Below are 15,000 nucleotides of genomic sequence, written 5' to 3'. Positions count from 1 at the left end.
CAATTCTGTTTTTGGCGATTAAAAATAGCCGATCTACAAGCTCACAACGTATCGCGGCACTTTATGATCTTTTTGCCGATTGCTGGCAAATTGCTGGCAAATTGTTGACAAATGATCTCTCATGGGGGTCAATGGCAGAAGACAGGAAAAGTACCAAACACCAGGAAAGGTGTTTAGACACGGCGGCGGTTGAAAAGTAATACCCCGGTCTCCGTAGCGACATCTTTACCAAACAAAACGACAGGCCGGCAGACAAACAAAACAAGGGGTATTTTCGGTGCCAAAAGGATTGCGCCGCCGAGCAAACAATAGCTTTGGTCGTCACAATAACAAAGCACTACACGGTTCGGGCCTATTGTTGCTAACATCATTATCTTGTTTGGAAGGTGGTTCCATTGAACACAGGGACATGCACCGCAGACAATGGCTACAGACAGGACCCTGCAGGTAATGTGGTAACAGTGCAGGTATACATTGATGAATGCGGCTGCCTTGCGATGGATCACGGACGCAACGCAATGAGACTAACAAGGTTGTGAAACGTGAGTAGACGAACATTGTCTTCCCCAGGTATCTTTGGCTGACACGGAGGTGCTTCCTAACAAGGTCTAAAACACTAGCAATGAAACACAACACCCGCCGACGTCTTGGTACGGGCCAATGGCGTCGTAGCATTCACTGTGTGGTAGGGTGGAGAAAGATAGAGAGAGACAAAGAGAGAGACAGAGAGAGAAAGACAGGGAGGGAGAGAGACCAAGAGAGAGACACAGAGAGCTGGGCGTCTATTGTGAGAGAAATGTACAAATCTCTGTTCCCCCCAAAAAAGGCACATGGCTTCCAGTTAGCGTGTTAGCTTTCCCTGAAGAATGCCACAGACGTTAGCAGAGCTGCTGCTGGACGACACAAACACAACGGCTTGTGTTGGGGCGAATAATGTGCTGTTTCAATTGAAGATCACATGAAGAGAAGTCAGCCGCATTTCTAATAGCCGATTTTATATATAACGTTATTCATAGGGGGGGGGGGGGGGGGGGGGTTGAATGTGTGCCACTTGCTGTACTTAGAAAGGGCATGAACCCCTGGGCTGATTTTGTGGTTTGTTTCCCAGACAGTTCAGCAGGGTGAAAACATAAGCAGCACAGCTGCAGCTAATCGAATTAATAAAGGGTGTCTTAAGGTTAACGTGCAACATTGTAATGGATATGCTCCGTCGTTGAAGTAGCAGAGCTACAAGCTCACCACGAGGTGGGGATGTGAGGCGTGGGGAGCTTGCACGTCAGACGGACATACGTACGTACATACGTACAGAGATTTCATGCATTTATTGTAAGGTTATTAACCCATTAAGACCGGGAACGCATAGGCTACTGTGTCATTTTCGATTTTTAGAGTATTTCGGGGCTTTTCAAAAATAGCAGATATACAAGCTCGTAGCGCTGCACAGAGTGCCGCGCTACGGGCTTGTAGATCTGCAATTTTTGAAAACATTTTGTGCAAATCTTTGAATATATATACATTTTTGAAACATTTCTGGAGGTCCCTGGAACAAAATATTTTACAAATGTTTTAAAAAAACGCTTTAAAAATATATATTTTCAAAGATTTGCAAAGAAATCACGATTTTCTAAAATATCAGATCTACAAGCTCATAGCGCGGCACTCTGTGCCACGCTATGAGCTTGTATATTTGCTATTTTTGAATAGAAGATAGCCGGGTCATTCATTTCACAGCAAACCACAGAGTTATCAATGAGCACAGTTACAGTATTGGGTCTTGTACATACACATGTATGTAATGTATATACTGTATGTATAGCTCTATATCTATAAGTCTGTCTGGTTGGCATTGTTGTGTTAATGCCTGGCAGCCATGGAAGTTTGTTGGAAAATAACACCTGCAATTGCCTACAATAAAGCTCCGCTCATATAATATTACCCAGGCAGGAGACATTTGATATATGTTGTGAAATAATCATGGTTCTTCCTTGATATTGGTCTTTTAGTGAAGTGGCAAGCTGACCCGCGTGGGAACGATGGCTTTAGAGCCACACAGTAAAATACACAGTGTTCATTTATCCATTTGTAACCCTGAAAGTGTACAAATGTAACCAAATGGACCCGTCAAGGAGGTCTTTTATTGTTGTTGTTGTTAAGACAACTGATAAATAGCTCTATATTCTGGTACTTGCTCTAGAATGTTTGTTCAGTAACAGGGGTCTCCCCATCTCTCCAGCTCTTTAGTGAAAAGAACAGACATTTTCAGGTCGGGATAGCAATTTTACCCAGTCAGGAGAGAGGACTCATACAGGATACAGGATAAGTGATAAGTGATGAGTGAAAATAAATCAAGCAGACAAAAGTGGAACTGGAACACTATAAAATGTACGCTGATAAAAGATCTTTGTGGGGTTCCTTCTTCTGGCCTTCTGCTGAAAACGAATTTTACGTTTATCAAAGAGCTGGAAAGACTGGGAGAGCCTTTTATTGAACAACACTTACAGTAGACAATGCTTACTATCGGAAAATAGAGCTTTAAGCTTTTAACTAAAAACTTTTTTTTTAAACCACTGAAACCCCGGCATCTGTATTGTGGGGAAAGCTTACGCAGAAAATAGCAGATCGACAAGCTCACAAGTGGTTAAACCAAAGGAATATCACTTAGACCACCTTTAAATTAACCAGAACCTCAGTGCAGTGCCACACATGAGCGGTCTTGGTATGCAGCTGACAAACTTTTGACCCGTGAGTCAGAAACACTGGCTCCGCTGTAGGTTTAAGGAAAGCTATAGCATAATTCACTGTCACACAAGACACAAGAGGCCGAGCTTCCTGCAGGGCCAACCTCTCTAGTAGAACCTGTGTGTTAGATAACAAGTAATACCTCAAAGTCACGCTAGCCAAACGCATGAACTTTTACCCTCCTTCCAGAGCTTAGCGGGCAGGGTCAACTGCCTGGCTGGGCCGGCCAACCAGGCCAACAACCCTGACTCTGCAAAGTCCTGAGTGTCGGAGTAACTCTTTAAGGCATGGGTCTACAACAGGGGGTCCGGGACCACTACGGGGTCCTCAGAGTTTTCACATTAACCACTTGAACCCTAGCCTCTCTATTCTGAGGGGAAGAGGTTTTGGGGTAGGGGGGAAAAAAGCTAGTTTTCCCAGTATTGAGGGTTTAAATGGTTGACTGCATGAAAATACACATTAACATGAATCCAACGCAACGCTACACATTGACAGTACTGACAAACAAGTCTATGGAGATATCTATGAAAAGGTTTAATATGCAACACAATTTTAAACAATATGCAGTGGGGGTCCCTGCTTCATCTCTCTCTTAGCTAGGGGGTCCTTGGCCTGAAAAACGTTAAATACCCCTGTTTTAAGGGGCTGTTTTGTACACTCTCTGAGTTAAAAGAAACAGTGTTTGTTGTGTGCATTCTTAACATCTACAGTTAGCTCTGTGCACTCGCTAACCCTAAACAGCAGTAAAATGTGCCGTTCACAACCACTCCCTGCGTTGCTGACCACACCTACTTTATCAATGATCTGTTTTTCAGGTTTTTTTCTTGTGATTAAAGGCGATAGGTCTCGCTACTGTCTTCCCAGGAGATAGCCAGAGTGAAACCCTACGCCGGCAAATCAACGTCTTCTCAGAAACAAAGGAGTCGGGGAAAACCCCATGGACGCAGCGGAGAGAAATATCCATTAAACCTCCCATTCACCCTGTCTGAACCACTTGATTTTCTAAATCACTGCTCAGCATGGTTCAAGACCAGCAGCTGCAGCACTAGAGAGATAAAGAGAAATAGAGAGATAAAGAGAAATAGAGAGATAAAGAGAAATAGAGAGATAAAGAGAAGTAGAGATAAAGAGAAATAGAGAGATAAAGAGAAACAGAGAGATAAAGAGAAATAGAGAGATAAAGAGAAATAGAGAGATAAAGAGAAATAGAGAGATAAAGAACTAGAGCTATTTCTTTCTATTTCTTACTATTTCTGGGACCCAATTTTGGAGAGTCCTAGATGAGGGAGTACCCCTTCATCAGCTTCAGTTCTGTAGTGTTCCAATTCCAAATTTTGTCAGCTCATTTATTTATTTAATCACTTCCAACGTCAACTGTATCCTGCATGAGATCTCTCTCCTGATTGGATGAAATTGGCAAGCCCTAACCTTGAAAATGTGTTTACTAAAGATGAGCTGGAGAGACAGATATTACTGTTACTGAACAAACACTCTATAGCAGTGTTTCTCAAACTTTTAAATTCCAAGGACCCCCCTCAACTAAGTTACAGACTTGTAAGGGTCAATTTGGAACCCCCTCATGGAACCATGAGAGTCCGTGGACCCCTCTTTCAGAACCACTGCTCTATAGCAATCATCATTATGGGAAATATAGAGCTATTGAACACGGTTATCGGGATGCAGTTTCCGTGGCAAGCTCCCCCCCAAAAACGCTGTGACAACATGACAGCTACTGCAGTGGCCTGTGAAGACTTGAACAGCATGGCAGAGTGTCTGTGGATTAGTTCAACAGTTCAGCAGTTCAGCTAGCAGAGCCCTCCCTCGCTATAGGGCTCTGCCGGACAGCAACTGGGGGCCAGCTGTTAGCTCGCATCCATTCTCCGCTTGCTGACGAGAGTTGACGCCGCCACACAGAGATGGAATTTGACCGCCGGCCAAGTCCACTTCCCAGCAAAACAGGACAAAGCCCTTGTCCTCCTATAGCGTCGTCAGGGGATTTCACCAATAAAGTAATTCACTTCGGGATATCTTCAGATTCTCCCTTGGAATACAAATCTTATGACCGCTCGAGTTGTTCCCTGTTCTCTGTTCAATGCCAATGCTCTATGACAGCGGGACAATCGATACTTCTGGTTTTTATAACGTATACCAGGGTTGTTAATTGCAATCACCTTGTATTCCCCACATCAAACTACTATATCGTTTCTGTCGGGTGGAAAGCTCATATGTCCAAAACTGTTACTTTTCAGGATTCAAATTCAAAAATAGCAAAAATAGCAGATCGACAAGCTCAAAACACGGCTCGAAGCGACACGTTTCGAGCTTGTAGATCTGCTATTTTTGATACATTTGTGTGACGCTGTAGTATGATCAAGTAGGGGATTAGGTTACGAAAAAACACACAAAAGTTAAAATATGCAGATAAGAGGTTTCTGCCCGACAGCGACAATATCATGTGGACAACTAGAATGACAACTTACTGGTATGACAGGAAACCAGCAACTCTAGGGGTCCCTATCAGGACCAGGCCTGGGATTCACTGAGACATCCCTTAGCGGAGAAGATTCAATCAGGGTAGCAAACCCCCAAAACACGAGTCTCACTGTAATGCCTAATACATACTGTGTCGTGCGACATAGTATAAATCAGCATTTAGTCGCTCTGGATGCCACCAAACACAGTGCTGGTTTTCTGCTATTTGGACAAGAACCGCGTGGCCAAACGTTGAAAACCCGAACTTCCCCTTTTACATTCACCTGCGTTATCCAAGTCAACAGACACAGACACTGCAGTGTGTGGATGTGACTTCCTTACCTTGTTGTAGTAATGGAGTTGGACAGAATGCCACTGGCCATCGCTGACCCCTCCCGGGACAAACGGAGACACTGTGGTCTTTGTCTCTCCTGGACAGAGGGATGGACGAAGCCCCGAGGAGACGAGAGGGAGAGAGAGAGGGAGAAAGGAGATTAGCGTGAGGGGAACAACAGAGATGGAGGGAGGCAAGTCAGATACGAGAGAGGGGGGAGACAGAATGACAAAGAGAGCGAGACGAAGCGATGGACAGAAGCGAAGGAGAGAGAGAGAGAGAGAGAAAGAGAGGAACAGAGGGACAAAATAAAACAGTGAGAAGAGAAATGAGGTGTCATTTCAATGGTGGAGTATAGCCTGGTAACTCATGTGTGTTTTTAACCACTTAAACCCTATATTCATATTTGACTGGAGTCCCCCAATGGCGTATATTAAACCCCCTCCTTTTCCCCCTATAAACCAAAATTCTTTGCCAAATGTCGTAGATCTTGTAGATCTGCTATTGTCGTTGAATGTTTGCCCCAGAATAGGGACGCTAGGGTTCATGTGGTTAAATGACACCGGTGATAAAACATGAAATAGCCTGGCAATTTTAGAAATAGCTTCTGTCTCCTACATTTTCCATATGCTGATAGGTTACCATAAAAGGGAAAGAGAGAGTGGGCAAATGTGATGCCACGCACGCACGCACGCACGCACGCACGCACGCACGCACGCACGCACGCACGCACGCACGCACGCACACACACACACACACACACACACACACACACACACACACACACACACACACACACACACACACACACACACACACACACACACACACACACACACACACACACACGCACACGCACACGCACACACACACATGCACACAAACAAACACACGTGTGCGCGTGCACACACACACAATACACACAGAGTGCTCATAAATCAAGCTGTGGAGAAAGCCAGAGTTAGCTGCAGTATCAATGCTCTCATTGAGCAGATTGCAGAGCACAATGGCTGCAGCTTTAAACAGGATTTAGTCAGTGTTTGCCAAGGGCAGAGTTAGCCTGGGCACAAATTCCATGCCCCGCAAACCAGCTAATATCACAACAACACTTTGTGTGTGTGTGTGTGTGTGTGTGTGCATTTACTGAACAAGTGTGACAGTGTGCCAACAAATATTGTATTACAAAAATTGTATATACAATATGTCTGTGCATGCATGCATGCTCCTGTGTGTGTGTGTGTGTGTGTGTGTGTGTGTGTGTGTGTGTGTGTGTGTGTGTGTGTGTGTGTGTGTGTGTGTGTGTGTGTGTGTGTGTGTGTGTGTGTGTGTGTGTGTGCGTGTGCGTGCGTGTGTGTACTTATGGATGTACAACAAGTGATTTGCATGCATGCGTCTATTAATGAATAAGTGATGCTTGTGTGTCTTTTTGTGAGTAGGTGACTGACTGACTGAAGCTTCGCTCACACTAAACACATCAGTCGATGGATCAAATTCATTTTCAAAGGAAAGCATGCGCTGCAGCCGCGCAAGGTTTCCGACCAGTTGCCAATATCTGAAATGGTCATAAGGCTGGTTGAACAAACTTCAGTTAATGGTTGGTATAATTTAAGTATTATAATGGTTTATATAAGTTTTAATAAAGCACATGTTACACTCTCCCCAAAACTAAGTACCAAATTAGCTTGAGGCAAATGTTTCACTCTATGATGTAATTATAACTTTGTCTTGCTAGATATTAATTATTATAATGTTAAATTGCCCATGAACTGTGGTGCAAGATACGTTTACTAAAATGTTACGCAACTTGAATTATTTATATTTTTATGAAAGTGTTTATATTACGTCGGTCACGAGATGTCACTGAGGTTTATAAACAGCTTCGTCCGTGCTACTTCCTGTAGTGACATCACTGTTGAATCCTTGCTATCTTTATCTTTGCCTTTGTTTCAACGTGTGTTGACGTGCGCCGTCGCTACAAGCTGTAGCCAATTTTGTCACAATGATCGATCGCGCTAATGAAACACTAAACGGGATTATTATTTCACGTCAACATTCAAGTACAACTATCAGAAGATGTAACTCAGGTAAAGTAATGCGTCCCTCTGCAAGTTTAACTAATGTTTCCCACCTGGCCAAAGTCATTTCTGATATAGACATAACCTTTTTTAATCACCTTGTTGATATAACGCCATTTAGGTCAATGATATAACATGATGTAGTGATATAATAATATATAAATAGCAGCCAGTGAGTGATGTGTCATTGACTGGCGGTCAACTTGTGTTTTGATACGATTGATGCGAGCGACCCACCAAACCCCCCCACCCCCCTCCAGAACCATGCCGGTCTGTGAATTTTATGAACTGTCAGCTGGTCCATGGTAACAGAAAGGTTGGGAACCCCTGATCTAGATGCACCGTCAATGTATTTGTTTTGAGCAAATCTGGACTGTCGACTGACTGACTGACATTGTTGCCAGATTTTGCGAGAGTAACAAGCGGCCAAGTCTACAAAAACAAGCCCAAAAGAAACGACTAGGCCACATGATCCCACACACAGGGGGTCCCCTGCAAAAATGAGTTAATAATAGATTTACCACTTGAACCTACACACATCGGCTATTTGAACATGCTCCTTGGCGTGAAAATGTTTGAGAAACACTGGTTTAAATAACATTAGGAAGGAATCACAAATAAGCAACTACAGTTTACTTTAGAGTAAACAAGTTTACAGTAGACAAGCCCCCTGAAACAAAATGCAAGCCGCAACTACCAATATTTACAAGCGACTTTACAGAAAAACAAGCCCCGAGTCGCTTGGCCATAAACGAGAATTCTCGTGTTTGCAATTTCTTCTTCTTTTTTTTTCTCCACAAGGAGCGCTCTAACGCAACTTAGGAATGATCCTAGGTCCCTGTAAAATGGAATGGACGGATGTGAATCCAGTCCAAAAAACGACCTTCCGTACGCTCCAATGATAGGATCTTGAGAAAAAGGTCCATATCTCCATATCTTTTTACAGTGGTGAAAACAAGCCATTTTCGACGGGCGATCACTCTGCAATGGCGGATCGCGTTAGAAATATTATCGTTCCAGTCGTTAGGCGGGACCCTCGACCATCGCGCACGCACCGTTTGTTTACATCCGGGTCCTCGTGGAGGCTTCTACAGCTCTAAACAGATCAGTGTAAACGGTAAGAACACTGGCACTGGATGTACCCTGTTTTAAAAAACCTCTGGCACTTGATGTGCTAATAAGTGGACTTGGCAACACTGTTGACTGACTGACTGAATACCTGACAGACTGTGTTGACTGATCTGCACCTGCAATATAGAATAAAGGGGAATGAAAGAGAAAGAAAAACAAGCCGTGTTTGATGGCTCTTCGCTCATTAATCATAATCATAACGGTGAACTCCGTGACCCACATGCTCATGTGTGGAGTCATATTCATCATGGAAACTGGGACACCAGTACTACTATACTGGGATTCCTCCCAGCGTGGATCCTTTGGAAAATGGGAGAGCCTTACTCCAGATTATGTACTGTACTGTACTGACCCTAGACCTGCTCACTGTGTGTGTGTGTGTGTGTGTGTGTGTGTGTGTGTGTGTGTGTGTGTGTGTGTGTGTGTGTGTGTGTGTGTGTGTGTGTGTGTGTGTGTGTGTGTGTGTGTGGGGGGGGGGGGGATGGGTGTGTTCTACTGCGATGTGAGCAGCTGCTTCCTCTGAGATGAAGCTTCCAGACTGATTAATGATAGCACAGACACTCAGTGCACGTGCACGCGCACGTATACACACACACACACACACACACACTTTTGAAATACACTCGGCGCACAGGTGCACACACACACACACACACACACACACACACACACACACACACACACACACACACACACACACACACACACACACACACACACACACACACACACACACACACACACACACACACACACACACACACACACGTTCACATGAAAGTCAGTGTGTGAATTTTAAAGTTCACACTGATAAAAACTATTTGCTCAGCACTCTAAGAAATGCAACTGTTCTTACAGCTAATCTACTTGAAATCATGTTAATGATACTTACAACACTTACAGTAAGTGACCACATGCGCACACGCACCACACACACACACACACACACACACACACACACACACACACACACACACACACACACACACACACACACACACACACACACACACACACACACACACACACACACACACACACACACACACACACACACACACACACAGCTCACCTCCAGAGAAGGTGAGTTGGATTTGTTCGTTGATGATCTCCAGAGCGATGAAGTCGTGTTTTTCATTGAACCTGCCGTTGTAAAGGAGCAGGGCATTCCTCTCTCTGGTGGCGAACCTGTACACGCACACGCACACGCACACGCACACGCACACACACACACACACACACACACACACACACACACACACACACACACACACACACACACACACACACAGGTCAGATAGCAGAACATAGAGACAACACACTTAGAAAGCCAGTGACACAGAAAGACAGGATCCCTGCATGCCAGCAGTTTTAAGCTACAGTGTCCTGTATCCAGCCCCTGTCCATCCCAGATGCATCTCTGTTAAAGATTTAATGTTGACAGAGACTTGATGAAATTGTTCTACAGTGCCTATGTACACTCTGTTATCTCCTTCTCCATCATCTGTTGGTATGGTAACCTCGCCATTAAGGATACAAATTATTTAGGAAGGATAGTGAAAACTGCCTCCAAAATCACTGGCATCCAACTGGAGAGCCTCGACCCCTTCTATAGCAGACAACTGCTCTTGAAGACCAGGTCCATTCGAGAAGATAGTGCTCACCCACTCGAGCCAGAATATAGGCTGTTGCCATCTGGCCGACGTCTGAGTGCCCCTGGTATCAAAAACAATAGATACAAGCACTCATTTGTTCCTGCCTCAATTCGGGCAAACAATGTTGCCAGGGACCGATAGAGGATAATGTGACTGATGGTGATGGTGAATTAAGAAACAAGCACTTTATGCAGGCACCTTATATTCTGAATTTAGCCCTTTTTTTTAATCTTATCTCTTTGCACTTTATTGTGATGATGATGATGATGATGATGAAAAAGCACTTTATCTCTTTATCTCTTGCACTTTACTGTGATGATGATGATGACGATGGATCAAGCACTTTATGCCGGCACTTTATAATTCCCTTTTTTTCTCTTGTGATGATGATAATGATGGTGATGAAAACAAGCACTTTATCTCTTTATCTCTTGCACTTTACTGTGATGACAATGATGATTGCACTAGATGCGCCCGGATCTATGTTTTTATGCTATGGTGTTTCATGTCTGCTGTTGTCCTGTACTGTCTGTATGTTTTAAACCACTACTCTGGCTGTAAACCCAATTGCCCTTCTGGGACATTAACTCATTCACTGCCAGAACATTTTTATTTTTGCGTTTGACAAACTGCCAGAGATTTTTCATAGAAAAAAAAAGTACTCAGGAGCCAAGATACAAAATGTTTAAGTTTTAAGTTAACAAGGAAGTGGATTGGAGTCTAGATCTTCAACAAATCATATCTCCTTGGTCTTTAGGTTAAAAATTAAATAAATAAATAAGAAAAAAAAAACAAAAAAAAAAAGACTGATGGTGATGGTGAATTAAGAAACAAGCACTTTATGCAGGCACCTTATATTCTGAATTTAGCCCTTTTTTTTTATCTTATCTCTTTGCACTTTATTGTGATGATGATGATGATGATGATGAAAAAGCACTTTATCTCTTTATCTCTTGCACTTTACTGTGATGATGATGATGACGATGGATCAAGCACTTTATGCCGGCACTTTATAATTCCCTTTTTTTCTCTTGTGATGATGATAATGATGGTGATGAAAACAAGCACTTTATCTCTTTATCTCTTGCACTTTACTGTGATGACAATGATGATTGCACTAGATGCGCCCGGATCTATGTTTTTATGCTATGGTGTTTCATGTCTGCTGTTGTCCTGTACTGTCTGTATGTTTTAAACCACTACTCTGGCTGTAAACCCAATTGCCCTTCTGGGACATTAACTCATTCACTGCCAGAACATTTTTATTTTTGCGTTTGACAAACTGCCAGAGATTTTTCATAGAAAAAAAAAGTACTCAGGAGCCAAGATACAAAATGTTTAAGTTTTAAGTTAACAAGGAAGTGGATTGGAGTCTAGATCTTCAACAAATCATATCTCCTTGGTCTTTAGGTTAAAAATTAAATAAATAAATAAGAAAAAAAAAACAAAAAAAAAAAGTTAATAAACTTGAACCTTGAACCTTGAACCTTGTTACTTTTACTCCTTTGCATTTGGGCCAAATATAAAATAGTAATTTTTTCAAATGATTTGGCTACTTTTCGGTTGTTACTTTGTTTTATTTTGTATTTTTAATTAATTACACTTTGTTTCATTTTCTCAGGGTGACTTCAACCAAAGACGCAGTCTGGTATTTGCATTGGCTCAGTCAAATGACTTGGTTTCACCAATTCCACCAAAGCCTAGTCACAGCCCGCTGAATATCTCCACGGCAGCAGGGGACGTGAGGTTACACACACACAGAAGAATGAGTGGACAGACTAAACAATAGTTACTATTATGCACTGCCTTCTTTGTCTACTGACATAATTTTGTAGATTTACATTTATTTATTTTAAGATTTAATTTATCCTTGTATATCGTTTTATTTAAAGTGATATGGTTTAGGCCGTATTTGAAATCGTACACAATATTACACAATATTGTGTGTATTTTTTTCACAATATTGTGTGTATTTTTTTCAATATTTCAATTATATTCTGATTATTTAAACAATAAATCAGAATCAACTTTATTCACAGGTTTTACACCTGTAAACCCACAGGTTTACAGGTGTAAAACAGTGGGGGAATTTTTTTTTGTGCAAGCTCCATCGTTTTTTTGTTATTTCCATAAAAAAAGGGGAAGAAGAATGGGGGGCAGATCATATGAAGTATCATACAACTGCTACTTCGAGAAGCCTTTTCACTTTCTTTCTCTTACTCAGGAAATTATTTGACTGAAACGCCCAGTCGCTACAGCACTTCTAGCGGAGATTTGAACTTGAACTTTGTTACAAAACATTTCTTCTTTCTTTCTAATGTTTCATTTAATTTGGCTGGTATAACAGGAATAGAATAAAAGGCAGATTAGATTTTTGTATTTTTCAAAAAGGAAAACATAATGACTGTCAAGGGTTTTTAATGTCAATGGTTTGTAATCGTCTTGTTTATTATCATGTTTTTATGTTATGTGTGGACCCCAGTAAGAGTAGCTGCTATGCATCAGCTAATGGGGATAAACAATAAACTCAACAAACCCAATAAACCCAATGCAGACATTTTAGATCAGCTTCCCAAGAAAGCAGGTTTAGCGTGAAGTGTGTTTTTCTTTGTGTTGTAGCCAGGGCTTCCTGTCACATTCCCTGCACCTCGCAAGTCAAACACACAGGGCCTGTGAGGGCGGAGGGTCCTGCAGATAGCTGCATGATGAAAGGACCTGTGAGCTCTTCAGGGGGGAAGAAAAAGTCACTTGGAAGGAAAGGCAGGATGCAAACGTAACCCAGTGCAGGAAACAGCTCCCTGGCTTTAAGAAGGAGTGACTGTGTGTCTCTGTGTGTCTCTGTGTGTCTCTGTGTGTGTGTGTGTGTGTGTGTGTGTGTGTGTGTGTGTGTGTGTGTGTGTGTGTGTGTGTGTGTGTGTGTGTGTGTGTGTGTGTGTCTGTGTGTGTGCGCACGTGCGTGTGTGCGCGTGTGTCTATCTTTCTGTGCCAGTGAGCCTATGCATACGTGTACAACTACTCACGTGCGTGTTTTCACCTCCAGAGTTTGTGTATTTATCTATGTGTGTGTGTGTTTGAGTTAATAGGAGAGGGCAGAAGAGTCACTGGGCAGACAGCGGTGCGGGCAGCCCTGACGGGAAGTCAGGGCGGCCGTAACCAAACACTGATAAGAGCTGATAAGAGCGAATCATCGCACGGCCCTTCCTGTTTTCACCGCACTGCGAAAACCTTTTCTCACCGTAGCGCGGTGTGTGAGGCTCTGGCACCATATCTCACACACTCATAGCAATCACTGTTCATGGGAGTAGTAATAGGTATAACACACTCTCTGCCATAATATTTACTGAGTCTCTGTGTGTGTGTCTGTGTGTGTGTGTGTGTGTGTGTGTGTGTGTGTGTGTGTGTGTGTGTGTGTGTGTGTGTGTGTGTGTGTGTGTGTGTGTGTGTGTGTGTGTGTGTGTGTGTGTGTGTGTGTGTGTGCCATTAAAAATAAGCACAAATACCTTTTTGACAGATAACATTGTGCCACGCAAGTCAGGAGCGATGCAAGTTGAAAATACATGCCCAGTTGCCCACCCATTTGTGCAATACTCCTTTACCTGATGGAGTTGTTGTACAAGTTGTAGTCTCAGGCTTATCTCACATTTTCTTGAATGTTTTCACTTATATTGGCGAAGCGGTAGAAACTTGACGCAAAGCTCAGCGAATCGGGGGAGCTGACTGGTCAGGTTATCCAATCCGGGGCCAACATAACAAACACATTGGCGCAGCGGCACAAACGTGACACGAAACTCTGCCAATTGGTAACTTTATTCGTTTTTTTTTACCACTTAAGCCCTATTCAAAGGTTATATTCTGCCAAACCAACCAATATATCGGTCAGATTCTAGTCGACATAGTGAAATCTGGATAAGTTCATGTAACTCGCAGGTACATTAACATCTTTACTGTGTACCTTTTCACACAAAAGTAAATGCAACTTTTTTGCAAATTTGCACGTGTGCTTACAGTATGTGTGCGCATGCACAATTTCTGCACATATATTGTGTGTGTGTGCATAGATACAGTACATACAGTAGGCAGGTGTGTGTGTGTGTGTGTGTGTGTGTGTGTGTGTGTGTGTGTGTGTGTGTGTGTGTGTGTGTGTGTGTGTGTGTGTGTGTGTGTGTGTGTGTGTGTGTGTGTGCGAGCGCATGTGTGTGCATGTGTTTATGAGCAGGGAGGGACCTTAGACAAAAGAAAAAAGTGTCCTCTTGTCCCGACACGCCCAGTCTGAAACACTTGAAGTCGACATCAGTGTTTATTTGTGCAACGCTCACACTCCCTAAATTACAGTTTACCACACACACAGATCCATGTAGCAGTCATGTTGCACTCTCGCAGGCTATAGAGAGACACGCTGAGAGAGACACAACATGAATGAGACATTTCCTTGGCAGAAAGAGTTTCAGAGACTTAGGTGAAAGTATTCAACAGAGTTCTTGGCAACCTTTAAATAATAAAACATTAATTGTTGTTTTGTTTGACTTCAAATGTGGTTTACAAGTTGATGTTTTTATTTTTACAAGGTCGCTCCTAATTCTTTTGGGCAAAAATC

General features: G+C 42.8%; 1 protein-coding gene across 4 annotated transcripts in view; it reads right to left on the bottom strand.

Annotated features, from left to right (window-relative positions):
• The window catches only part of celsr1a (cadherin EGF LAG seven-pass G-type receptor 1a), a 156,902-nt gene that overhangs the window by 74,081 nt on the left and 67,821 nt on the right, over positions 1–15,000 (bottom strand). For all 4 annotated transcript variants that reach the window (XM_080421305.1, XM_080421304.1, XM_080421306.1 and 1 more), the window contains exons 5-6: positions 9,824–9,939; positions 5,554–5,642 (exon numbers count right to left, since the gene is read on the bottom strand). In XM_080421305.1, coding sequence (XP_080277431.1) covers positions 5,554–5,642; positions 9,824–9,939 — 205 coding nt within the window. The remainder of the gene's footprint in view (positions 1–5,553; positions 5,643–9,823; positions 9,940–15,000) is intronic.

Source organism: Gymnoscopelus braueri (assembly GCF_963280865.1).
Source record: "Gymnoscopelus braueri genome assembly, chromosome: 23".
NCBI classification, from domain to species: domain Eukaryota; kingdom Metazoa; phylum Chordata; class Actinopteri; order Myctophiformes; family Myctophidae; genus Gymnoscopelus; species Gymnoscopelus braueri.
This window is presented reverse-complemented; position numbering and strand designations above follow the sequence as displayed.